At 48.0% G+C, this 27154-nt stretch overlaps 1 protein-coding gene across 2 annotated transcripts in view; it reads left to right on the top strand.

Moving 5' to 3' along the window:
- Window positions 1-23953, top strand: part of DNALI1 (dynein axonemal light intermediate chain 1) — a 94696-nt gene extending 70743 nt beyond the window's left edge. For both annotated transcript variants that reach the window (XM_063954344.1, XM_063954345.1), the window contains exon 6: window positions 23685-23953. In XM_063954344.1, the coding sequence (XP_063810414.1) occupies window positions 23685-23720 (36 nt within the window). In that variant the 3' untranslated portion in view covers window positions 23721-23953. The remainder of the gene's footprint in view (window positions 1-23684) is intronic.
- Window positions 23954-27154: the final 3201 nt, after the last annotated feature.

Genomic DNA, 27154 nt, shown 5'->3' on the forward strand with positions numbered 1-27154 from the left:
TCACAGGACCACTGCCCGCTTCTTTAAACAGTTTATGCCTAGTGCTAAAATCAGAATAAACATGTTTTTTATCCATATGTGGGGGGGACCTTGGACTGCACATCCTAATTCCAAACATAAGAGGTGCTATGCTGTAACTTGTAGTTCCACAAAACAAAATTCAGATATAGTACTAAACAGTGCTAATCAGAATAATTATAAACACTCTGCAATCAAACAATCAAATATAGAGCAAAACTGAGGTACTTAGGGGTGTATCCAATTAGAGGTGAAAACACATGGGGTGCGAACAACTTCCATCTTTCCCACTATTTTCACAGGTATTTTTTATTTTGTTTATAGGCTATTCAATTTGGATCGGCCGTAAAAAAAAATATAGCTTTTCTCCCCAAAACACACAGGTTCAGTGAAACCTGTGTGTTTTTTGTGAGAAACAGGCCCGTGGCCCGCATCCCCCCTCTTCCCCCACCCCCAGTCACATGACAGGGGAGCAATCATGTGACCGAGGGGAGCCAGAGGTGCAACGCTGCACCGGGAGCTGTCAGGAGCCGGCACCTGGTGCAGTACAAAAAAATCCTAATAAGCAGCAGCTCGTGCCGGCTTATTGGGGCTAATAGGATAGCCCTGGGCGATATCATTACCCGCGGTAGTGTACTTAGATATCCCCCTTAGCATCATTTTTGGCCAAAAATATATGGGCCCACTAAGGTTCAAATCCAGGGCTTAGGGCCCCCAAGTCAGCACGGGCCAACCGCCCCAAGGCATAAATAGTGAGAGGTTAAAGTGTTAGTGTTACATAAATAAGAAGCAGAAGTTGTTACATTAGTGAGAAGTAATTTGAATGTTTAAAGGTGGTACATAGGTAGAAAAATAAGCAGGTGCTAGATTAAATAAGGAGATTTATGGTAGACTTACCATTGTTAAATCTCTTTCTGCGAGGTACACTGGATTCCACAGGGAATAATATCGGGTGCAGAGTTGGATCTTGATCCGAGGCACCAACAGGCTAAAAACTTTGACTGTTCCCAGGATGCACTGCACCACCTCCTCTATATAACCCCTCCTCCGTGCACAGGAGCTCAGTTTTGTTAACCAGTCCAATGCAGTAGCAGGTAAAGAGACGGTAGATGTTAGTCACATAGAACCACGTTCTCACGACAGGAGAAGGGACCAGCGGCTAATGCCATACAAACCCAAAGAAGCTAAGTGCGTCAGGGTGGGCGCCCTGTGGAATCCAGTGTACCTCGCAGAAAGAGATTTAACAATGGTAAGTCTACCATAAATCTCCTTTTCTGCAGCGGGGTACACTGGTATTCCACAGGAAATAACATCGGGATGTCCTAAAGCAGTTCCTCATGGGAGGGGACGCACTGTAGCGGGCACAAGAACGCGGTGTCCAAAGGAGGCGGAAGTATCAAAGGCATAGAACCTGATGAACGTGTTCACAGAGGACCACGTAGCCGCCTTGCACAATTGTTCTGCGGACGTGCCACGGCGAGCCACCCAAGAAGGTCTAACAGACCGAGGAGAATGGGCCTTGATAGCAGCAGGAGCTGGTAGACCAGCCTAAGCATAAGCTTGTGCAATCACCATTCTAATCCATTTGGACAAAGTTTGCTTGTTTGCAGGCCAGCCACATTTGTGAAAGCCAAACAGTACGAAGAGAGAATCAGACCTCCGAATGGAGGCAGTCATTTCCACATATATACGGAGATCCCGTACCACATCCAAAGACCACCAGGAGAAATCAAGGTTGGAACCACAATCTCTTGGTTAAGGTGGAAAGATGACACCACCTTAGGCAGATAACCAAGGCAAGCACGGAGAACTGCCCCGTCATGATGAAATATCAGGAAGGGCGGATGACAGGACAAAGCGCCTAAGTCCGACACTCTTCTAGCAGAGGCAATAGCCAACAGGAACAGGACCTTAATAGTAAGCCATTTCAGGTCCACCAAATCAAGAGGATCAAAGGGAGAACCTTGCAGGGCATTGAGAACAACAGACAGATCCCATGGAGCCACAGGAGGGACATAGGGAGACTGTATCAGCAGGACACCCTGAGTGAAGGTATGAATGTCAGGAATAGACGCAATTTTCCTCTGAAACCACACCAAGGCAAAAATATGAACCTTGAGGGAGGCCAGACGAAGGCCTAAGTCCAGGCCTTGTTGCAGAAAAACCATGCCGCGGGAGTATACAGCGGCGCAAAGGGGAGGTGGTGGTGCCGCAGCACGGCACGTCTCCCAGACACAGAAGTGCTGCGGCTCAGTCAGCATAGTAAAAGCTTTCTTCATGTTTCAAAGTCTTCAGGGCTGCCTCAGGCAGCCCCCTCTGTTAGTGACCTGCACTGCAGGCACCAACTTTAAAACTGAGCTCCTGTGCACGGAGGAGGGGTTATAATAAGATTTTACTCACCGGTAAATCTATTTCTCGTAGTCCGTAGTGGATGCTGGGAACTCCGTAAGGACCATGGGGAATAGCAGCTCCGCAGGAGACTGGGCACAACTAAAGAAAGCTTTAGGACTACCTGGTGTGCACTGGCTCCTCCCTCTATGACCCTCCTCCAGACCTCAGTTAGGATACTGTGCCCGGAAGAGCTGACACAATAAGGAAAGGATTTTGAATCCCGGGTAAGACTCATACCAGCCACACCAATCACACCGTATAACTCGTGATACTATACCCAGTTAACAGTATGAAATATAACTGAGCCTCTCAACAGATGGCTCAACAATAACCCTTTAGTTAAACAATAACTATATACAAGTATTGCAGACAATCCGCACTTGGGACGGGCGCCCAGCATCCACTACGGACTACGAGAAATAGATTTACCGGTGAGTAAAATCTTATTTTCTCTGACGTCCTAGTGGATGCTGGGAACTCCGTAAGGACCATGGGGATTATACCAAAGCTCCCAAACGGGCGGGAGAGTGCGGATGACTCTGCAGCACCGAATGAGCGAACTCTAGGTCCTCCTCAGCCAGGGTATCAAACTTGTAGAATTTAGCAAATGTGTTTGACCCCGACCAAGTAGTTGCTCGGCAAAGTTGTAAAGCCGAGACCCCTCGGGCAGCCGCCCAAGAAGAGCCCACCTTCCTCGTGGAATGGGCTTTTACAGATTTAGGATGCGGCAGTCCAGCCGCAGAATGTGCAAGTTGAATCGTGCTACAGATCCAGCGAGCAATAGTCTGCTTTGAAGCAGGCGCACCCAACTTGTTGGGCGCATGCAGGATAAATAGCAAGTCAGTCTTTCTGACACCAGCTGTCCTGGAAACATAGATTTTTAGGGCCCGGACTACGTCCAGCAACTTGGAGTCCTCCAAGTCACGAGTAGCCACAGGCACCACAATAGGCTGGTTCAAATGAAACGCTGAAACCACCTTTGGGAGAAATTGGGGACGAGTCCTCAATTCCGCCCTATCCATATGGAAAATCAGATAAGGGCTTTTACAAGACAAAGCCGCCAATTCTGACACACGCCTGGCCGAAGCCAAGGCCAACAGCATTACCACTTTCCACGTGAGATATTTTAGTTCCACGGTTTTAAGTGGTTCAAACCAATGCGACTTTAGGAAATCCAACACCACGTTGAGATCCCAAGGTGCCACTGGGGGCACAAAAGGGGGCTGAATATGCAGCACTCCCTTAACAAATGTCTGAACTTCAGGTAGTGAAGCCAGTTCTTTTTGGAAGAAAATCGATAGAGCCGAAATCTGGACCTCAATGGAACCCAATTTTAGGCCCATAGTCACCCCTGACTGTAGGAAGTGCAGAAATCGACCTAGCTGAAATTCCTCCGTTGGGGCCTTCCTGGCCTCACACCACGCAACATATTTCCGCCATATGCGGTGATAATGGTTTGCGGTCACTTCTTTCCTAGCTTTAATTAGCGTAGGGCAGTGGATTCCAAACTTTTTTGAATCACGGCGCCCTAGAATATCAGAATTTTTTTCACGGCACCCCTAGGCCAAAAATTTTTTATTGAGAAATTTAGAAAGAAATATTACATTAAGTAGATTGCGTTTATATGTCATCCTCAGGGTCAGTTATGTGGTGAGGGACAAGATTTGCTTCTGTTTGGCCACATATTTTATGACTGGCAGCCACCAGCACTGGTTTTGCCTATTATATTGACCATGAATAATTTGAATTGGTCCTGGACCACCAAACCAGGGCACCCCTGCAAGTGTCCCGAGGAACCCCAGGGAGCCACGGCACACAGTTTGGGAACCTCTGGCGTAGGGATAACTTCCTCCGGAATGCCCTTTTCCTTCAGGATCCAGCGTTCAACCGCCATGCCGTCAAACGCAGCCGCGGTAAGTCTTGGAACAGATAGGGCCCCTGCTGCAGCAGGTCCTGTCTGAGTGGCAGAGGCCATGGGTCCTCCGAGATCATTTCTTGAAGTTCTGGGTACCAAGCTCTTCTTTGCCAATCCGGAACAATGAGTATAGTTCTTACTCCTCTCCTTCTCATTATTCTCAGTACCTTGGGTATGAGAGGCAGAGGAGGGAACACATACACCGACTGGTACACCCACGGTGTTACCAGAGCGTCCACAGCTATCGCCTGAGGGTCCCTTGACCTGGCGCAATATCTTTTTAGCTTTTTGTTGAGGCGGGACGCCATCATGTCCACCTGTGGCCTTTCCCAATGTTGTACAATCATTTGGAAGACTTCTGGATGAAGTCCCCACTCTCCCGGGTGGAGGTCGTGTCTGCTGAGAAAGTCAGCTTCCCAGTTGTCCACTCCGGGAATGAACACTGCCGACAGTGCTAACACATGATTTTCCGCCCATCGGAGAATCCTTGTGGCTTCTGCCATCGCCATCCTGCTTCTTGTGCCGCCCTGTCGGTTTACATGCGCGACCGCCGTGATGTTGTCTGACTGGATCAGCACCGGCTGGTGTTGAAGCAGGGGTCTTGCGAGACTTAGGGCATTGTAAATGGCCCTTAGTTCCAGAATATTTATGTGTAGGGAAGTCTCCTGACTTGACCATTGTCCTTGGAAATTTCTTCCCTGTGTGACTGCCCCCCAACCTCGAAGGCTGGCATCCGTGGTCACCAGGATCCAGTCCTGTATGCCGAATCTGCGGCCCTCTAGAAGATGAGCACTTTGCAGCCACCACAGCAGCGACACCCTGGCCCTCGGAGACAGGGTTATCAGCCGATGCATCTGAAGATGCGATCCGGACCACTTGTCCAACAGATCCCACTGAAAGATCCTTGCATGGAACCTTCGGAATGGAATTGCTTCGTAAGAAGCCACCATCTTTCCCAGGACTCGCGTGCAGTGGTGCACGACACCTGTTTTGGTTTTAGGAGTTCTCTGACTAGAGATGACAACTCCTTGGCCTTCTCCTCCGGGAGAAACACGTTTTTCTGTTCTGTGTCGAGAACCATTCCCAGGAACAGTAGACGCGTTGTAGGAACCAGCTGCGACTTCGGAATGTTCAGGATCCAGCCGTGCTGTTGTAGCACTGCCCGAGCTAGTGCTACTCCGATCAGCAACTGTTCCCTGGACCTCGCCTTTATAAGGAGATCGTCCAAGTACGGGATAATTATAACTCCCTTTTTTCGAAGGAGTATCATCATCTCTGCCATTACCTTGGTAAATACCCTCGGTGCCGTGGACAGACCAAACGGCAACGTCTGGAATTGGTAATGCCACTCCTGTACCACAAATCTGAGGTACTCCTGGTGAGGGGGGTAAATGGGGACATGCAGGTAAGCATCCTTGATGTCCAGTGATACCATGAAATCCCCTTCGTGCAGGCTTGCAATAACCGCCCTGAACGATTCCATTTTGAACTTGAACCTTCGTATATAAGTACAAAAAGCACAATTCCTGCGCACTGATCAAAGGTATAAGACACTCTATTAGATGTCAGTAAATGAAAAAACCCATCTATGTTTAGCGTTCAGAATGGGTATGAAAGAACAGTCAGTGGATCAATTTCAGAGACGGTTAAAATTCAAAAAAATATATATATATATACTACAGTCAATCCTTTTGCAAATCTCCTTTGAATATAGAAGATCAGGCCAATAGTTTGAAGCAATGTCCCAATAAAATTAATTTTAACAGTCAAATGTAGATTCTCTTATCTGGCCTCGTCCTGGGTCCTCCAACCAAACAGTAAAAGTGCGGCCCAGAACTCGGTGAAGGTAAAAGCTTAATAGGGGAAGCTTCTGTATTACCCCTATACGCCTATTATTGTGCCTTCCACCGAAGGTCACTTAGGGTACGCATGCTAAGTCTTTTAATTGTAAACGTGTTTAAATAAACTTTTATAAGTCTGCACTATGATTCCCCAATATTTGTCTTTCATGTACCACTGCTTGAGGACAGAGACAAAGAATTGAAAAACGGTTGGGTTGACTGAATTCAAGTTTTATCACGTTTACTGTTTGGTTGGAGGACCCAGGACGAGGCCAGATAAGAGAATCTACATTTGACTGTTAAAATTTATTTTATTGGGACATTGCTTCAAACTATTGGCCTGATCTTCTATATTCAAAGGAGATCTGCAAAAGGATTGACTGTAGTATATATATATTTTTTTTTTTGAATTTTAACCGTCTCTGAAATTGATCCACTGACTGTTCTTTCATACCCATTCTGAACGCTAAACATAGATGGGTTTTTTCATTTACTGACATCTAATAGAGTGTCTTATACCTTTGATCAGTGCGCAGGAATTGTGTTTTTTGTGTTTATATTGTGTCTTAGTGATTGGTGCGAGTCACGTTTAATTTCTGCAGCCAGACTTTAAGCAAGGAGCGCAGTTGATTATTCATTTTTTGCTTCGTATATAAGTGTTCAAGGATTTCAAATTTAAGATGGGTCTCACCGAACCGTCCGGTTTCGGTACCACAAACATTGTGGAATAGTAACCCCGTCCCTGTTGAAGGAGGGGTACCTTGACTATCACCTGCTGCGAATACAGCTTGTGAATTGCCTCCTGCACTGCCTCCCTGTCCGAGGGAGCCGTCGGCAAGGCAGATTTGAGGAAACGGCGAGGGGAAGACGTCTCGAATTCCAGCTTGTACCCCTGAGATACTACCTGTAGAATCCAGGGATCCACCCGTGAGCGAGCCCACTGGTCGCTGAAGTTCTTGAGACGGGCCCCCACCGTACCTGGCTCCGCCTGTGGAGCCCCAGCGTCATGCGGTGGACTTAGAGGAAGCGGGGGAGGACTTTTGTTCCTGGGAACTGGCTGTATGCTACAGCTTTTTCCCCCTACCTCTGCGCAGAAAGGACGCGCCTTTAACCCGCTTACCTTTCTGGGGCCGAAAGGACTGTACCTGATAATACGGTGCTTTCTTTGGCTGTGAGGGAACATGGGGTAAAAATGCTGATTTCCCAGCTGTAGCTGTGGAAACGAGGTCCGAGAGACCATCCCCAAACAACTCCTCACCTTTATAAGGCAAAACTTCCATGTGCCTTTTAGAATCAGCATCACCTGTCCACTGCCGAGTCCACAATCCTCTCCTGGCAGAAATGGACATTGCGTTTATTTTAGATGCCAGCCGGCAAATATCCCTCTGTGCATCTCTCATGTATAAGACTGCGTCTTTAATGTGCTCTACGGTTAGCAATATAGTGTCCCTGTCTAAGGTATCAATGTTTTCTGACAGGCAATCTGACCACGCAGCTGCAGCACTGCACATCCATGCTGAAGCAATAGCTGGTCTCAGTATAATGCCTGAGTGTGTATATACAGACTTCAGGATAGCCTCCTGCTTTCTATCTGCAGGTTCCTCTAAGGCGGCCGTGTCCGGAGATGGTAGTGCCACCTTCTTTGACAGACGTGTGAGCGCTTTATCCACCCTAGGGGATGTCTCCCAACGTGACCTGTCCTCTGGCGGGAAAGGGTACGCCATTAGTAACTTTTTAGAAATTACCAGTTTCTTATCGGGGGAAGCCCACGCTTCTTCACACACTTCATTTAATTCATCAGAAGGGGGAAAAACCACTGGTAGTTTTTTCTCCCCAAACATAATACCCTTTTTTGTGGTACCTGGGGTAATAATAAGAATTTACTTACCGATAATTCTATTTCTCATAGTCCGTAGTGGATGCTGGGGACTCCGAAAGGACCATGGGGAATAGCGGCTCCGCAGGAGACTGGGCACAAAAGTAAAAGCTTTAGGACTACCTGGTGTGCACTGGCTCCTCCCCCTATGACCCTCCTCCAAGCCTCAGTTAGGATACTGTGCCCGGACGAGCGTACACAATAAGGAAGGATTTTGAATCCCAGGTAAGACTCATACCAGCCACACCAATCACACCGTACAACTTGTGATCTGAACCCAGTTAACAGCATGATAACAGAGGAGCCTCTGAAAAGATGGCTCACAACAATAATAACCCGATTTTTGTAACAATAACTATGTACAAGTATTGCAGACAATCCGCACTTGGGATGGGCGCCCAGCATCCACTACGGACTATGAGAAATAGAATTATCGGTAAGTAAATTCTTATTTTCTCTGACGTCCTAGTGGATGCTGGGGACTCCGAAAGGACCATGGGGATTATACCAAAGCTCCCAAACGGGCGGGAGAGTGCGGATGACTCTGCAGCACCGAATGAGAGAACTCCAGGTCCTCCTCAGCCAGGGTATCAAATTTGTAGAATTTAGCAAACGTGTTTGCCCCTGACCAAGTAGCTGCTCGGCAAAGTTGTAAAGCCGAGACCCCTCGGGCAGCCGCCCAAGATGAGCCCACTTTTCGTGTGGAATGGGCTTTTACAGATTTTGGCTGTGGCAGGCCTGCCACAGAATGTGCAAGCTGAATTGTACTACAAATCCAACGAGCAATAGTCTGCTTAGAAGCAGGAGCACCCAGCTTGTTGGGTGCATACAGGATAAACAGCGAGTCAGATTTTCTGACTCCAGCCGTCCTGGAAACATATATTTTCAGGGCCCTGACTACGTCCAGCAACTTGGAATCCTCCAAGTCCCTAGTAGCCGCAGGTACCACAATAGGCTGGTTTAAGTGAAACGCTGAAACCACCTTAGGGAGAAATTGGGGACGAGTCCTCAATTCTGCCCTGTCCGTATGAAAAATTAGGTAAGGGCTTTTATAGGATAAAGCCGCCAATTCTGAGACACGCCTGGCTGAAGCCAGGGCTAACAGCATTACCACTTTCCATGTGAGATATTTTAAGTCCACAGTGGTGAGTGGTTCAAACCAATGTGATTTTAGGAAACCCAAAACTACATTGAGATCCCAAGGTGCCACTGGAGGCACAAAAGGAGGCTGTATATGCAGTACCCCCTTGACAAACGTCTGAACTTCAGGAACTGAAGCTAGTTCTTTTTGGAAGAATATCGACAGGGCCGAAATTTGAACCTTAATGGACCCTAATTTTAGGCCCATAGACAGTCCTGTTTGCAGGAAATGCAGGAAACGACCCAGTTGAAATTCCTCTGTAGGGGCCTTCCTGGCCTCACACCACGCAACATATTTACGCCAAATACGGTGATAATGTTGCACAGTTACATCCTTCCTGGCTTTGATCAGGGTAGGGATGACTTCATCCGGAATGCCTTTTTCCTTCAGGATATGGCGTTCAACCGCCATGCCGTCAAACGCAGCCGCGGTAAGTCTTGGAACAGACAGGGTCCCTGCTGGAGCAGGTCCCTTCTTAGAGGTAGAGGCCATGGGTCTTCCGTGAGCATCTCTTGAAGTTCCGGGTACCAAGTCCTTCTTGGCCAATCCGGAGCCACGAGTATAGTCCTTACTCCTCTCCTTCTTATGATTCTCAGTACCTTGGGTATGAGAGGCAGAGGAGGGAACACATACACTGACTGGTACACCCACGGTGTTACCAGAGCGTCCACAGCTATTGCCTGAGGGTCCCTTGACCTGGCACAATATCTGTCCAGTTTTTTGTTGAGGCGGGACGCCATCATGTCCACCTTTGGTTTTTCCCAACGGTTCACAATCATGTGGAAGACTTCTGGGTGAAGTCCCCACTCTCCCGGGTGGAGGTCGTGTCTGCTGAGGAAGTCTGCTTCCCAGTTGTCCACTCCCGGAATGAACACTGCTGACAGTGCTATCACATGATTTTCCGCCCAGCGAAGAATCCTTGCAACTTCCGTCATTGCCCTCCTGCTTCTTGTGCCGCCCTGTCTGTTTACGTGGGCGACTGCCGTGATGTTGTCCGACTGGATCAACACCGGCTGACCCTGAAGCAGAGGCCTTGCCTGACTTAGGGCATTGTAAATGGCCCTTAGTTCCAGGATATTTATGTGAAGTGACGTTTCCATGCTTGACCACAAGCCCTGGAAATTTTTTCCCTGTGTGACTGCTCCCCAGCCTCTCAGGCTGGCATCCGTGGTCACCAGGACCCAGTCCTGAATGCCGAATCTGCGGCCCTCTAGAAGATGAGCACTCTGTAACCACCACAGGAGAGACACCCTTGTCCTTGGAGACAGGGTTATCCGCTGATGCATTTGAAGATGCGATCCGGACCATTTGTCCAGCAGATCCTACTGAAAAGTTCTTGCGTGGAATCTGCCGAATGGAATCGCTTCGTAAGAAGCCACCATTTTTCCCAGGACCCTTGTGCATTGATGCACTGACACTTGGCCTGGTTTTAGGAGGTTCCTGACTAGGTCGGATAACTCCCTGGCTTTCTCCTCCGGGAGAAACACCTTTTTCTGGACTGTGTCCAGAATCATCCCTAGGAACAGCAGACGTGTCGTCGGAATCAGCTGCGATTTTGGAATATTTAGAATCCACCCGTGCTGTCGTAGTACTACTTGAGATAGTGCTACTCCGACCTCTAACTGTTCTCTGGACCTTGCCCTTATCAGGAGATCGTCCAAGTAAGGGATAATTAAGACGCCTTTTCTTCGAAGAAGAATCATCATTTCGGCCATTACCTTGGTAAAGACCCGGGGTGCCGTGGACAATCCAAACGGCAGCGTCTGAAACTGATAGTGACAGTTCTGTACCACAAACCTGAGGTACCCTTGGTGAGAAGGGCAAATTGGGACATGGAGGTAAGCATCCTTGATGTCCAGAGACACCATATAGTCCCCTTCTTCCAGGTTCGCTATCACTGCTCTGAGTGACTCCATCTTGAATTTGAACCTTTGTATGTAAGTGTTCAAGGATTTCAGATTTAAAATAGGTCTCACCGAGCCGTCCGGCTTCGGTACCACAAACAGCGTGGAATAATACCCCTTTCCCTGTTGTAGGAGGGGTACCTTGATTATCACCTGCTGGGAATACAGCTTGTGAATGGCTTCCAATACCGCCTCCCTGTCGGAGGGAGACGTTGGTAAAGCAGACTTCAGGAACCGGCGAGGGGGAGACGTCTCGAATTCCAATTTGTACCCCTGAGATACTACCTGCAGGATCCAGGGGTCCACTTGCGAGTGAGCCCACTGCGCGCTGAAATTCTTGAGACGGGCCCCCACCGTGCCTGAGTCCGCTTGTAAGGCCCCAGCGTCATGCTGAGGACTTGGCAGAAGCGGGGGAGGGCTTCTGTTCCTGGGAAGAGGCTGCCTGCTGCAGTCTTTTTCCCCTTCCTCTGCCCCGGGGCAGATATGAGTGGCCTTTTGCCCGCTTGCCCTTATGGGGACGAAAGGACTGAGCCTGAAAAGACTGTGTCTTTTTCTGCTGAGAGGTGACCTGGGGTAAAAAGGTGGATTTCCCAGCCGTTGCCGTGGCCACCAGGTCCGATAGACCGACCCCAAATAACTCCTCCCCTTTATACGGCAATACTTCCATATGCCGTTTGGAATCCGCATCACCTGACCACTGTCGCGTCCATAACCCTCTTCTGGCAGAAATGGACAGCGCACTTACTCTTGATGCCAGAGTGCAAATATCCCTCTGTGCATCTCGCATATATAGAAATGCATCCTTTAAATGCTCTATAGTCAATAATATACTGTCCCTGTCCAGGGTATCAATATTTTCAGTCAGGGAATCCGACCAAGCCACCCCAGCACTGCACATCCAGGGCGATTGCTGGTCGCAGTATAATACCAGTATGTGTGTATATACTTTTTAGGATATTTTCCAGCTTCCTATCAGCTGGTTCCTTGAGGGCGACCGTATCAGGAGACGGTAACGCCACTTGTTTTGATAAGCGTGTGAGCGCCTTATCTACCCTAGGGGGTGTTTCCCAACGCGCCCTAACCTCTGGCGGGAATGGGTATAATGCCAATAATTTTTTTAGAAATTAGCAGTTTTTTATCGGGGGAAACCCACGCTTCATCACACACCTCATTTAATTCATCTGATTCAGGAAAAACTACGGGTAGTTTTTTCACACCCCACATAATACCCTTTTTTGTGGTACTTGTAGTATCAGAAATGTTCAAAACCTCCTTCATTGCCGTGATCATGTAACGTGTGGCCCTACTGGAAAATACGTTTGTTTCCTCACCGTCGACACTGGAGTCAGTGTCCGTGTCTGGGTCTGTGTCGACCATCTGAGGTAACGGGCGCTTTAGAGCCCCTGACGGTGTTTGAGACGCCTGTACAGGTAATAACTGATTTGCCGGCTGTCTCATGTCGTCAACAGTCTTTTGTAAAGTGCTGACACTATCACGTAATTCCTTCCATAAGACCATCCAGTCAGGTGTCGACTCCCTAGGGGGTGACATCACTATTACAGGCAATTGCTCCGCCTCCATACCATTTTCCTCCTCATACATGTCGACACAACGTACCGACACACAGCACACACACAGGGAATGCTCTGATAGAGGACAGGACCCCACTAGCCCTTTGGGGAGACAGAGGGAGAGTTTGCCAGCACACACCAGAGCGCTATATATATACAGGGATAACCTTATAATAAGAATTTACTTACCGATAATTCTATTTCTCGTAGTCCGTAGTGGATGCTGGGGACTCCGTCAGGACCATGGGGAATAGCGGCTCCGCAGGAGACAGGGCACAAAAATAAAGCTTTAGGATTAGGTGGTGTGTACTGGCTCCTCCCCCTATGACCCTCCTCCAAGCCTCAGTTAGGATACTGTGCCCGGACGAGCGTACACAATAAGGAAGGATATTGAATCCCGGGTAAGACTCATACCAGCCACACCAATCACACCGTATAACTTGTGATCTGAACCCAGTTAACAGTATGACAAACGTAGGAGCCTCTGAACAGACGGCTCACAACAATAACAACCCGAATTTGTTTGTAACAATAACTATGTACAAGTATTGCAGACAATCCGCACTTGGGATGGGCGCCCAGCATCCACTACGGACTACGAGAAATAGAATTATCGGTAAGTAAATTCTTATTTTTTCTAACGTCCTAAGTGGATGCTGGGGACTCCGTCAGGACCATGGGGATTATACCAAAGCTCCCAAACGGGCGGGAGAGTGCGGATGACTCTGCAGCACCGAATGAGAGAACTCAAGGTCCTCCTCAGCCAGGGTATCAAATTTGTAGAATTTTGCAAACGTGTTTGCCCCTGACCAAGTAGCAGCTCGGCAGAGTTGTAATGCCGAGACCCCCCGGGCAGCCGCCCAGGATGAGCCCACTTTCCTTGTGGAATGGGCCTTGACAGATTTAGGTTGTGGCAAGCCTGCCACAGAATGTGCAAGTTGAATTGTGCTACAAATCCAACGAGCAATCGTCTGCTTAGAAGCAGGAGCACCCATCTTGTTGGGTGCATACAATATAAACAGTGAGTCAGACTTTCTGACTCCCGCCGTTCTTGAAATATATATTTTCAATGCCCGGACCACGTCCAACAACTTGGAATCCTCCAAATCGTTAGTAGCCGCAGGCACCACAATAGGCTGGTTCAGGTGAAACGCTGACACCACCTTAGGCAGAAAATGAGGACGCGTCCGCAGTTCTGCCCTGTCCGTATGGAAAATCAGATATGGGCTCTTATATGATAAAGCCGCCAATTCTGATACTCTCCTGGCTGAAGCCAGGGCCAGTAGCATGGTTACTTTCCATGTAAGATACTTCAACTCCACCGATTTGAGCGGCTCAAATCAATGGGATTTGAGAAAATCCAAGACTACATTAAGATCCCACGGTGCCACTGGGGGCACAACCGGGGGCTGTATATGTAGTACTCCTTTTACAAAAGTCTGGACTTCAGGAACTGAAGCCAATTCTTTCTGGAAGAAAATCGACAGGGCCGAAATTTGAACCTTAATGGACCCCAATTTGAGGCCCATAGACAATCCTGTTTGCAGGAAATGTAGGAATCGACCCAGTTGAAATTCCTCCGTGGGGGCCTTCCTGGCCTCACACCACGCAACATATTTTCTCCAAATGCGGTGATAATGTTGTGCAGTCACCTCCTTCCTGGCTTTTACCAGTGTAGGAATGACCTCTTCCGGAATGCCTTTTTCCCTTAGAATTCGGCGTTCAACCGCCATGCCGTCAAACGCAGCCGCGGTAAGTCTTGGAATAGACACGGTCCCTGCTGAAGCAGGTCCCGTCTTAGAGGTAGAGGCCACGGATCCTCCGTGAGCATCTCTTGAAGTTCCGGGTACCAAGTTCTTCTTGGCCAATCCGGAGCCACTAGTATCGTTCTTACTCCCTTTTGCCGTATAATTCTCAGTACTTTTGGTATGAGAGGCAGAGGAGGGAACACATACACTGACTGGAACACCCACGGTGTTACCAGAGCGTCCACAGCTATTGCCTGAGGGTCTCTTGACCTGGCGCAATACCTGTCCAGTTTTTTGTTGAGGCGGGACGCCATCATATCCACCATTGGTTTTTCCCAACGGTTCACAATCATGTGGAAGACTTCTGGATGAAGTCCCCACTCTCCCGGGTGGAGATCGTGTCTGCTGAGGAAGTCTGCTTCCCAGTTGTCCACTCCCGGAATGAATACTGCTGACAGTGCTATCACATGATCTTCCGCCCAGCGAAGAATCCTTGCAGCTTCTGCCATTGCTGTCCTGCTTCTTGTGCCGCCCTGTCTGTTTACGTGGGCGACTGCCGTGATGTTGTCCGACTGGATCAACACCGGCTGACCCTGAAGCAGGGGTTTTGCCAGACTTAGAGCATTGTAAATCGCTCTTAGCTCCAGTATATTTATGTGAAGAGACATCTCCAGGCTTGACCATACTCCCTGGAAGTTTCTTCCCTGTGTGACCGCTCCCCAGCCTCTCAGACTGGCATCCGTGGTCACCAGGACCCAGTCCTGTATGCCGAATCTGCGGCCCTCTAACAGATGAGCACTCTGCAACCACCACAGGAGAGACACCCTTGTCCGTGGCGATAAGGTTATCCGCTGATGCATCTGCAGATGTGATCCGGACCATTTGTCCAGCAGATCCCACTGAAAAGTTCTTGCGTGGAATCTGCCAAATGGAATCGCTTCGTAAGAAGCCACCATCTTTCCCAGGACTCTTGTGCATTGATGCACAGACACTTTCCCTGGTTTTAGGAGGTTCCTGACAAGTTCGGATAACTCCCTGGCTTTCTCCTCCGGAAGAAACACCTTTTTCTGAACCGTGTCCAGAATCATTCCCAGGAACAGCAGACGTGTCGTCGGGGTCAACTGAGATTTTGGAAAATTCAGAATCCACCCGTGTTGTTGCAGCACTAGTCGGGTTAGTGCTACTCCGTCCTCCAGCTGTTCTCTGGACCTTGCCCTTATCAGGAGATCGTCCAAGTAAGGGATAATTAATACGCCTCTTCTTCGCAGAAGAATCATCATTTCGGCCATTACCTTGGTAAAGACCCGAGGTGCCGTGGACAATCCAAACGGCAGCGTCTGAAACTGATAATGACAGTTTTGCACCACGAACCTGAGGTACCCTTGATGTGAAGGGCAAATTGGCACATGCAGGTAAGCATCCTTTATGTCCAGGGACACCATAAAGTCCCCTTCTTCCAGATTCGCTATCACTGCTCTGAGTGACTCCATCTTGAACTTGAATTTTTTTATGTACAGGTTCAAAGATTTCAGATTTAGAATAGGTCTTACCGAGCCGTCCGGCTTCGGTACCACAAATAGCGTGGAGTAATACCCCTTTCCCTGTTGTAGGAGGGGTACCTTGACTATCACCTGCTGAGAAAACAGCTTGTGAATGGCTTCCAATACCGTCGCCCTGTCTGAGGGAGACGTTGGCAAAGCAGACTTTAGGAACCTGCGAGGGGGAGACTTCTCGAATTCCAACCTGTAACCCTGAGATACTACCTGCAGGATCCAGGGGTCCACCTGTGAGCAAGCCCACTGTGCGCTGAAATTCTTGATTCGACCCCCCACCGCTCCTGAGTCCGCTTGTAAGGCCCCAGCGTCATGCTGAGGGCTTTGCAGAACCCTGAGAGGGCTTCTGTTCCTGGGCAGGGGCTGCTTGCTGCCCTCTCTTACCCCTTCCTCTGCCCCGAGGCAGATATGACTGTCCTTTTGTCCGCTTGTTCTTATAGGACCGAAAGGACTGCGGCTGAAAAGACGGTGTCTTTTTCTGTTGGGAGGGGGTCTGAGGTAAAAAGGTGGATTTTCCGGCAGTTGCCGTGGCCACCAGATCCGATAGACCGACGCCAAATAATTCCTCCCCTTTATACGGCAATACTTCCATATGTCGTTTGGAATCCGCATCACCTGACCACTGTCGCGTCCATAAACTCCTTCTGGCAGATATGGACATCGCATTTACTCTCGATGCCAGAGTGCAAATATCTCTCTGAGCATCTCGCATATAAAGGAAAGCATCCTTTAATTGCTCTATAGTCAATAAAATACTGTCCCTATCCAGGGTATCAATATTTTCAGTCAGGGAATCCAACCAGACGACCCCAGCACTGCACATCCAGGCTGAGGCGATGGCTGGTCGCAGTATAACACCAGTATGTGTGTATATACTTTTTAGGGTAGTTTCCAGTCTCCTATCAGCTGGATCCCTGAGGGCGGCCGTATCAGGAGACGGTAACGCCACTTGTTTTGATAAGCGTGTGAGCGCCTTATCCACCCTAGGGGGTGTTTCCCAGCGCGCCCTAACCTCTGGCGGGAAAGGGTATAATGCTAATAACTTTTTTGAAATTAGCACTTTTCTATCTGGGTTAACCCACGCTTCATCACATACATCATTTAATTCCTCTGATTCAGAGATATGCAAAGCCTCCTTCATTGCCGTGATCATATAACGTGTGGCCCTACTTGAAAATACGTTTGTTTCATCACCGTCGACACTAGATTCAGTGTCTGTGTCTGGGTCTGTGTCGACCGACTGAGGTAAAGGGCGCTTTACAGCCCCTGACGGTGTCTGAGACGCCTGGGCAGGTACTAACTGGTTTGCCGGCCGTCTCATGTCGTCAACTGATTTTTGTAATGTGCTGACATTATCACGTAATTCCATAAACAAAGCCATCCATTCCGGTGTCGACTCCCTGGGGGGTGACATCACCATTATCGGCAATTGCTCTGCCTCCACACCAACATCGTCCTCATACATGTCGACACACACGTACCGACACACAGCAGACACACAGGGAATGCTCTTATCGAAGACAGGACCCCACTAGCCCTTTGGGGAGACAGAGGGAGAGTTTGCCAGCACACACCCAAGCGCTATAATATATATGGGAACAACCTTATATAAGTGTTGTTCCTTATAGCAGCTTAAATATATCAAAATATCGCCAAAAAATGCCCCCCCTCTCTGTTTTACCCTGTTTCTGTAGTGCAGTGCAGGGGAGAGTCCTGGGAGCCTTCCTCACAGCGGAGCTGAGCAGGAAAATGGCGCTGTGTGCTGAGGAGAATAAGCCCCGCCCCCTATTTTGGCGGGCTTTTCTCCCGGAGTTTTAGATATCTGGCATGGGTTAAATACATACATATAGCCTCAATGGCTATATGTGATGTATTCTTTTGCCATAAAGGTATTAAATATTGCTGCCCAGGGCGCCCCCAGCAGCGCCCTGCACCCTCCGTGACCGCTTGGTGTGAAGTGTGTGACAACAATGGCGCACAGCTGCAGTGCTGTGCGCTACCTTCATGAAGACTGAAGAGCCTTCTGCCGCCTGTTTCCGGACCTTCAATCTTCAGCATCTGTAAGGGGGGTCGGCGGCGCGGCTCCGGGACGAACCCCAGGATGAGACCTGTGTTCCGACTCCCTCTGGAGCTAATGGTGTCCAGTAGCCTAAGAATCCAATCCATCCTGCACGCAAGTGAGTTGAAATTCTCTCCCCTAAGTTCCTCGATGCAGTGAGCCTGTTGCCAGCAGGACTCACTGAAAATAAAAAACCTAAAAACTTTTTCTAAGCAGCTCTTTAGGAGAGCCACCTAGATTGCACCCTGCTCGGACGGGCACAAAAACCTAACTGAGGCTTGGAGGAGGGTCATAGGGGGAGGAGCCAGTACACACCACCTAATCCTAAAGCTTTATTTTTGTGCCCTGTCTCCTGCGGAGCCGCTATTCCCCATGGTCCTGACGGAGTCCCCAGCATCCACTTAGGACGTTAGAGAAATAAGTGTTTTTCCCTTATATAGCTGCTGTATAGATTTATCTGCCAAATTAGTGCCCCCCCTCTCTTGTTTTACCCTGTTTCTGTAGTGCAGGACTGCAGGGGAGAGTCAGGGAGCTTCCCTCCAACGGAGCTGTGAGGAAAAATGGCGCCAGTGTGCTGAGGAGATAGGCTCCGCCCCCTTCTCGGCGGCCTTTCTCTCGCTTTTTTAAGGAAAAATTGGCAGGGGTTAAATGCATCCATATAGCCCAGGAGCTATATGTGATGTATTTTTTGCCATATAAGGTGTTTTTATTGCATCTCAGGGCGCCCCCCCCCCAGCGCCCTGCACCCTCAGTGACCGGAGTGTGAAGTGTGCTGAGAGCAATGGCGCACAGCTGCGGTGCTGTGCGCTACCTTATTGAAGACAGGACGTCTTCTGCCGCCGATTTTCCGGACCTCTTCAGTCTTCTGGCTCTGTAAGGGGGCCGGCGGCGCGGCTCTGGGACCCATCCATGGCTGGGCCTGTGATCGTCCCTCTGGAGCTAATGTCCAGTAGCCTAAGAAGCCCAATCCACTCTGCACGCAGGTGAGTTCGCTTCTTCTCCCCTTAGTCCCTCGGTGCAGTGAACCTGTTGCCAGCAGGATTCACTGAAAATAAAAAACCTATACTTAAACTTTTTTATTAAGCAGCTCAGGAGAGCCACCTAGTGAGCACCCTTCTCGTTCGGGCACAAAAATCTAACTGAGGCTTGGAGGAGGGTCATAGGGGGAGGAGCCAGTGCACACCAGGTAGTCCTAAAGCTTTTACTTTTGTGCCCAGTCTCCTGCGGAGCCGCTATTCCCCATGGTCCTTTCGGAGTCCCCAGCATCCACTAGGACGTCAGAGAAATCAGAAATATGCAACACATTTTTCATTGCCGTAATCATGTAACGGGTGGCTCTATTGGAATGTACACTAGTCTCATCATCGTCGACACTGGAGTCAGTATCCGTGTCGACATCTGTGTCTGCCATCTGAGGTAGCGGGCGTTTTAGAGCCCCTGATGGCTTTTGAGACGTCTGGGCAGGCACGGGCTGAGAAGCCGGCTGTCCCACATCTGCTATGTCGTCAAACCTTTTATGTAAAGGAGTTGACACTGTCGCGTAATTCCTTCCACATATCCATCCACTCAGGTGTCGACCCCGCAGGGGGTGACATCACATTTATCGGCACCTGCTCCGCCTCCACATAAGCCTCCTCATCAAACATGTCGACACAGCCGTACCGACACACCGCACACACACAGGGAATGCTCTGACTGAGGACAGGACCCCACAAAGTCCTTTGGGGAGACAGAGAGAGAGTATGCCAGCACACACCAGAGCGCTATATATAATGTAGGGATTCACACTATACATACAGTGATTTTTCCCTTATAGCTGCTATTAATATACAGATACTGCGCCTAAATTTAGTGCCCCCCCCCTCTCTTTTTTACCCTATGAAGTCTGGAAACTGCAGGGGAGAGCCTTGGGAGCGTCCTTCCAGCGGAGTGGTGAGAGGAAATGGCACCAGTGTGCTGAGGGAGATAGCCCCGCCCCTTTCTCGGCGGGCTTCTCTCGCTTTTTTATGGAATATATGGCAGGGGATTTTACACATATATAGTCTTAATGACTATATTATGTGTTATTTTGCCAGTAAGGTACTCTTATTGCAGCCCCAGGGCGCCCCACCCCCCAGCGCCCTGCACCCATCAGTGACCGGAGTGTGTGGTGTGCATGGGGAGCAATGGCGCACAGCTGCAGTGCTGTGCGCTACCTTAATGAAGACCGAAGTCTTCTGCCGCCGATTTTCAGGAACATCATCTTGCTTCTGGCTTTGCAAGGGGGACGGCGGCGCGGCGCCGGGACCGGACGACCGAGGCTGGGCCTGTGTTCGATCCCTCTGGAGCTAATGGTGTCCAGTAGCCTAAGAAGCCCAAGCTAGCTGCAAGCAGGTAGGTCCGCTTCTTTACCCTAAGTCCCTCGTAGCAGTGAGTCTGTTGCCAGCAGATCTCACTGAAAATAAAAAACCTAAATATAAAACTTTCTTTTCTAAGAGCTTAGGAGAGCCCCTAGTGTGCATCCAGCTCGGCCGGGCACAAAATTCTAACTGAGGTCTGGAGGAGGGTCATAGAGGGAGGAGCCAGTGCACACCAGGTAGTCCTAAAGCTTTCTTTAGTTGTGCCCAGTCTCCTGCGGAGCCGCTATTCCCCATGGTCCTTACGGAGTTCCCAGCATCCACTAGGACGTCAGAGAAATAGAGGAGGCGGTACAGTGCATCCTGAGAAGTCAAAGTTTTTAGCCTGTTGGTGCCTCGGATCAAGATCCAACTCTACACCCAATGTTATTCCCTGTGGAATACCAGTGTACCCCGCTGCAGAAATAAAAATATGCCACAAAGCAGCATGCTTTTTATCCTTGCAGATTTGTAGCAGAGAGTGTAATTATCCCTGCTTTCAGATTGATAATTTACACAAGGTATAGTTGTGGTGCCAGGGACAGGTTTCTTGGCATTCTAGGCAGAACTTCAGCCCCAACCACCAATACCCACTTTCCAACACTTCAGGTGAAATTGCAAAGGTGGCATCTTATAAGTTTTACAGACAGTACCAGCATTAAGTCCAAGTTAATTTTGGCATAGACAGACTCAGTGATGCCCCCCACATCCCAGCACCCTAGGCAGCTGCATAATGATAGCGCTGGCCATGGGTGCACTTATGATGGTGCTATGAAGCTATTCCTACAAAGGCAGTCCAACCACAGAGAGGTGTAGTGTGCAAAATAGGAGTAATTACAATGAAATAGTGTTCACCTCTGAATAAGGCCCATAGTGCCACTAAACCCAATTGCTGTACATAAAAGGTACATTTTCATTATGCAAACCATGAACAATTATATTCCATCCAATCTCCCTGCATCTCCCCTTATGAAACATGGGTAATTTATTAAGAAACTAATCTGGTATACAGATGTGGCCACATACTGTACCATCCAGCCTCCTGGCACGTTAAATGGGATCAGTATGAAAAACGGATGGGCGGAATCCCAGCTAGAAAGCCCCTTGCGGGCACGGTGGCTTGCCATAGGTCATATTCTCCCTCTATAGGTGTCATGGACACCCATAGAGGAAGAAAAGCTTGTGGCATTGGGATTCCAGCTGCGGTATTTCACAGCTTGTCGGGAGTCCGGCGACGGCATTGTAACTGCATCCTCGTTAAACAGCCCTTGTAGTCACGCCATGCCGTGGTATGACTCGGTAGTGCAGAGCATCTTTTCGTGTAACTTTTTCCGTTAAAATGTGTCCAAAATGATGCGACTAGGACGCACAAGAAAACACTAATGTACCATTTCATCTGCAGCTGCAGAGAATATAGGCATGCCGCAAATCATTTTAATCAGCAGAGTCTGCTTGTGCGTCTTATTCGCATAGCATTGGAAATAGGATGAATTGTATAAATAGTATAGACCAGGCATGTCCAAACTGCAGCCCTCCAGCTGTTAAGAAACTACACATCCCAGCATGCCCTGACACAGCTTTAGCATTCTCTGACAGCATAACTGTCAGGGCATGCTGGGATATGTAGTTTCACAACAGCTGGAGGGCCGCAGTTTGGACATGTCTGGTATAGACCATAGCCAGTCTTTTCAGATATGAGGTTATAAACAATTTTAGCAGTAGTCTCACATTTTTATGTAAGCATCATTAAAGTTGGCCATACACCTTCAGATTTTCTGTCCAACCATCCTACCAATTCGCTCGTTGGAACAAAAATCTAGTAATCAAACGGATTAATCCAACTTGTCTGACAATTTTTGTCCATTTTCCAGTGTTTGGGAGCAAATGGTCAATTGTCATTTGCTGCCATCCATTACCAGTTATTCGTTACAACCACCCAATTGGTTGGCTGAACAGAGAATCTTAAGGTGCCAGCTTTAGTGATGCTCACATAAAAAAATGTGAGACTACTGCTAAAATGATCTATATATATATATATATATATATATATATATATATATATCTTTATTGTCATTAACAAACACCAAGGGATGTCAACTAAAAAAATCAAGCAAAACCATATCACATAACATAAACGTGCAGCAAGTTACATTTCAAGGCCTAAGATTGAAACATTTTAACAATTTAGCATGCGTACTGCGCTCGGAAAGAAGCTATTATGCAGCCTCTTTGTGCGTGAGTAGACAGCCCTAAAGCGTCTATAACCTCATATTTGAAAAGACTGTTATAAGACAATTATAGATTGACCTTGAATACCTATATTTTGCATGATCTTGGTCCAATCACATAATCAAAACTAAATGGGTAAGAACACAGGAGGAGATGTACAAAGCAGTAAAGAGTGGAGAAGTGAGCCAGTGGTGAAGCTGCCCATGGCAACCAATCAGCTTTGACGTAACATTTGTCAAGTGCATTCTATAAAAGTTATATGTAACAGCTGATTGGTTGCCATGGGCAACTTCTCCATTCTTTTTGCTGCTTCATACATCTACCCCAGTGACTGGATGTGATCTGTAAGAATAGTTCTATATACAGTGTGGAAATTCAATAGTTGAGAATTCCAACCACTTCTGTAGACATGTCCTCAGTCTAATTAGCAGGAGTTCCTGACCACAGTCCTCAATGCACACTGAATCTGGGTACACACCCGTTCTCCTGATATCAGGTAAACGGCCATTGATTGTATAGGTGTGTATGCAGTGCATATGCCTATATAACGCTCCTGCAATAGCCGAACGTCCCAATCCCCATAGATGAACCACTTAACCCACACTGCCGCTGCCACCTCAGGTCAAAGGGGGACACGACTGGATACACGCTGATCGGGAGCGTTTATCCTGATCAGCCGGGGATTGAATAGATGTGTACCCAGTTTAACAGTCCAGATTTTAAAGACAGCTATACTTGAGTACAGGTGACTTAATTAGTACCTGTTATTTTGATATATCCATGCTTGAGCAGATGGTTATCACTAAAACCTGAACTATAAATGTGCCTCGAGGACCAAGGTTCGGAACGAATAATGTAGTTTAAAAAAAAAAAAAAAAACGGATGAAAATGATTACTTCAAACTAATTGAAAGTGTGATATTGGGGCATAACAGAGCAATTAACATACTCCAGTTTCTTTCCAACAGCAGTGGCTTTGCAGAACTGTACTCCTAATCTTTTGTTTACAGATCCAGACGGCAGTCTTTGTTCTGTAATGACTTAAAATGTGTTTTTTATCCCAGGCACAGCTAGAAGGAATTATTGCGCCCAAGAAGTAACAACCCAGGAGTAACATCTGTGGACAGGATGTCTAAAATCTGGATTTTATGCTAGTGTTAATGCCAAGAAACTAATAATTTTACCTCTAGGACATATTTGTAATTCTGTTTGGCTTTTATATATTAAAATCTCTTCAAGTCGACATGAAAAAATGTTAAGTTGCTTATTCTATAATGAAACACCTCAATATTTTAATATCCGAGTTCTTTTGATGATAAAATGTTCCAACCTCTTTCCAAGTCTCATTGTATTGTGTTGGTTCTTAATAGGGAATCCTGCACGTCAAAGAGCTGACCAAATGCTCAGAATCCATCAACCACTTGCACAGGTCTGATTAGTCAGACACTTACCATACACCCCTCCCCCAATGCGGCTCTACATAATTTCTGGAGGGTTCCGCGGTTATTTTTTTCATTAATTAAATTGAAACTTGATTTTAAATACTGGCAGAATATATGCCAATTCCCTAAAATCACAAAACCATAGTCTTGTAAGTGGATAGTAAAAGGAAGGTACAGGGAAAGCAGAAGGTGACATTGTGAATGAACTAGAGCCAGTCCTCAGTTGCAAGCAGACATTTAAAGTCTCTATGTGCCCTCTATGGCTAGTGTTGCATTGGGAGATTGTCTCCTTTATAAATTACCTCATAGAAAATAAACCCAGTTTGCAGTTAGACAAGTTGTTCCCTAGGGTGCCGCTGACTGGTGGTCTAGGACCATATAAAATTATTTATGCCAATGTGATAGGCAAAACCAGTGCTGGTGGCTGTGGACAAACAGAAGTTCACTACCACACAATTGACTCTAAGGGTGACAGGTAACCACAATTTTCTTCATTTAATAATTTTGGATGAATTTATCAATAAGAAACTTTGCACCTAGGGGTGCTGTGAAAACAACACTGACACTATAGGGCTCTGTGATTCAAGAAAATTCTGGAACCATGAGTTACAATACTGATTTCTCAGAGAGGCAACAGCACCTACATAAAGTAGACTTAAAATGTTTTCATTTCTCTGACGTCCTAAGTGGATGCTGGGGACTCCGTCAGGACCATGGGGATTAGCGGCTCCGCAGGAGACAGGGCACAAAAGTAAAAGCTTTAGGATCAGGTGGTGTGCACTGGCTCCTCCCCCTATGACCCTCCTCCAAGCCTCAGTTAGGTTTTTGTGCCCGGCCGAGAAGGGTGCAATCTAGGTGGCTCTCCTAAAGAGCTGCTTAGAGTAAAAGTTTTATTAGGTTTTTTATTTTCAGTGAGTCCTGCTGGCACCAGGCTCACTGCAACGAGGGACTTAGGGGAGAAGAAGTGAACTCACCTGCGTGCAGGATGGATTGGCTTCTTAGGCTACTGGACACTAGCTCCAGAGGGACGATCACAGGTACAGCCTGGATGGGTCACCGGAGCCGCGCCGCCGACCCCCTTGCAGATGCTGAAGAGAGAAGAGGTCCAGAAATCGGCGGCTGAAGACTTCTCAGTCTTCATGAGGTAGCGCACAGCACTGCAGCTGTGCGCCATTGCTCTCAGCACACTTCACACCAACGGTCACTGAGGGTGCAGGGCGCTGGGGGGGGCGCCCTGGGCAGCAATGAAAGTACCTATACTGGCTAAAAATACATCACATATAGCCTCTGGGGCTATATGGATGTATTTAACCCCTGCCAGGTTGTCAGAAAAACGGGAGAAGAAGCCCGCCGAAAAGGGGGCGAGGCCTATTCTCCTCAGCACACAGCGCCATTTTCCCTCACAGAACTGCTGGAGGGAAGGCTCCCAGGCTCTCCCCTGCACTGCACTACAGAAACAGGGTTAAAACAGAGAGGGGGGGCACTTATTTGGCGATATGATTATATATTAAGATGCTATAAGGGAAAACACTTATATAAAGGTTGTCCCTGTATAATTATAGCGTTTTGGTGTGTGCTGGCAAACTCTCCCTCTGTCTCCCCAAAGGGCTAGTGGGGTCCTGTCCTCTATCAGAGCATTCCCTGTGTGTGTGCTGTGTGTCGGTACGTGTGTGTCGACATGTATGAGGACGATGTTGGTGAGGAGGCGGAGCAATTGCCTGTAATGGTGATGTCACTCTCTAGGGAGTCGACACCGGAATGGATGGCTTATTTAGGGAATTACGTGATGTCAACACGCTGCAAGGTCGGTTGACGACATGAGACGGCCGGCAAACCAATTAGTACCTGTCCAGGCGTCTCAAACACCGTCAGGGGCTTTAAAACGCCCATTTACCTCAGTCGGTCGACACAGACACGGACACTGACTCCAGTGTCGACGGTGAAGAAACAAACGTATTTTCCTTTAGGGCCACACGTTACATGTTAAGGGCAATGAAGGAGGTGTTACATATTTCTGATACTACAAGTACCACAAAAAAATAAGATTTTACTTACCGATAAATCTATTTCTCGTAGTCCGTAGTGGATGCTGGGACTTCGTAAGGACCATGGGGAATAGCGGCTCCGCAGGAGACAGGGCACAAAATAAAAGCTTAAGGATCAGGTGGTGTGCACTGGCTCCTCCCCCTATGACCCTCCTCCAAGCCTCAGTTAGGATACTGTGCCCGGACGAGCGTACATAATAAGGAAGGATATTGAATCCCGGGTAAGACTCATACCAGCCACACCAATCACACCGTACAACTTGTGATCTGAACCCAGTTAACAGTATGATAAATGCAAAGGAGCCTCTGAAAAGATGGCTCACAACAATAATAACCCGAATTTTTGTAACAATAACTATATACAAGTATTGCAGACAATCCGCACTAGGGATGGGCGCCCAGCATCCACTACGGACTACGAGAAATAGATTTATCGGTAAGTAAAATCTTATTTTCTCTGACGTCCTAGTGGATGCTGGGACTCCGTAAGGACCATGGGGATTATACCAAAGCTCCCAAACGGGCGGGAGAGTGCGGATGACTCTGCAGCACCGAATGAGAGAACTCCAGGTCCTCCTCAGCCAGGGTATCAAATTTATAGAATTTAGCAAACGTGTTTGCCCCTGACCAAGTAGCTGCTCGGCAAAGTTGTAAAGCCGAGACCCCTCGGGCAGCCGCCCAAGATGAGCCCACTTTCCTTGTGGAATGGGCTTTTACTGATTTTGGCTGTGGCAATCCTGCCACAGAATGTGCAAGCTGAATTGTACTACAAATCCAACGAGCAATCGTCTGCTTAGAAGCAGGAGCACCCAGCTTGTTGGGTGCATACAGGATAAACAGCGAGTCAGATTTTCTGACTCCAGCCGTCCTGGAAACATATATTTTCAAGGCCCTGACAACGTCAAGCAACTTAGAGTCCTCTAAGTCCCTGGTAGCCGCAGGTACCACAATAGGTTGGTTCATGTGAAATGCAGAAACCACCTTAAGTAGAAATTGAGGACGAGTCCTCAATTCCGCCCTGTCAGAATGAAAAATTAAGTAAGGGCT

The sequence above is a fragment of the Pseudophryne corroboree genome, chromosome 2, assembly GCF_028390025.1.
Source record: "Pseudophryne corroboree isolate aPseCor3 chromosome 2, aPseCor3.hap2, whole genome shotgun sequence".
NCBI lineage: Eukaryota > Metazoa > Chordata > Amphibia > Anura > Myobatrachidae > Pseudophryne > Pseudophryne corroboree.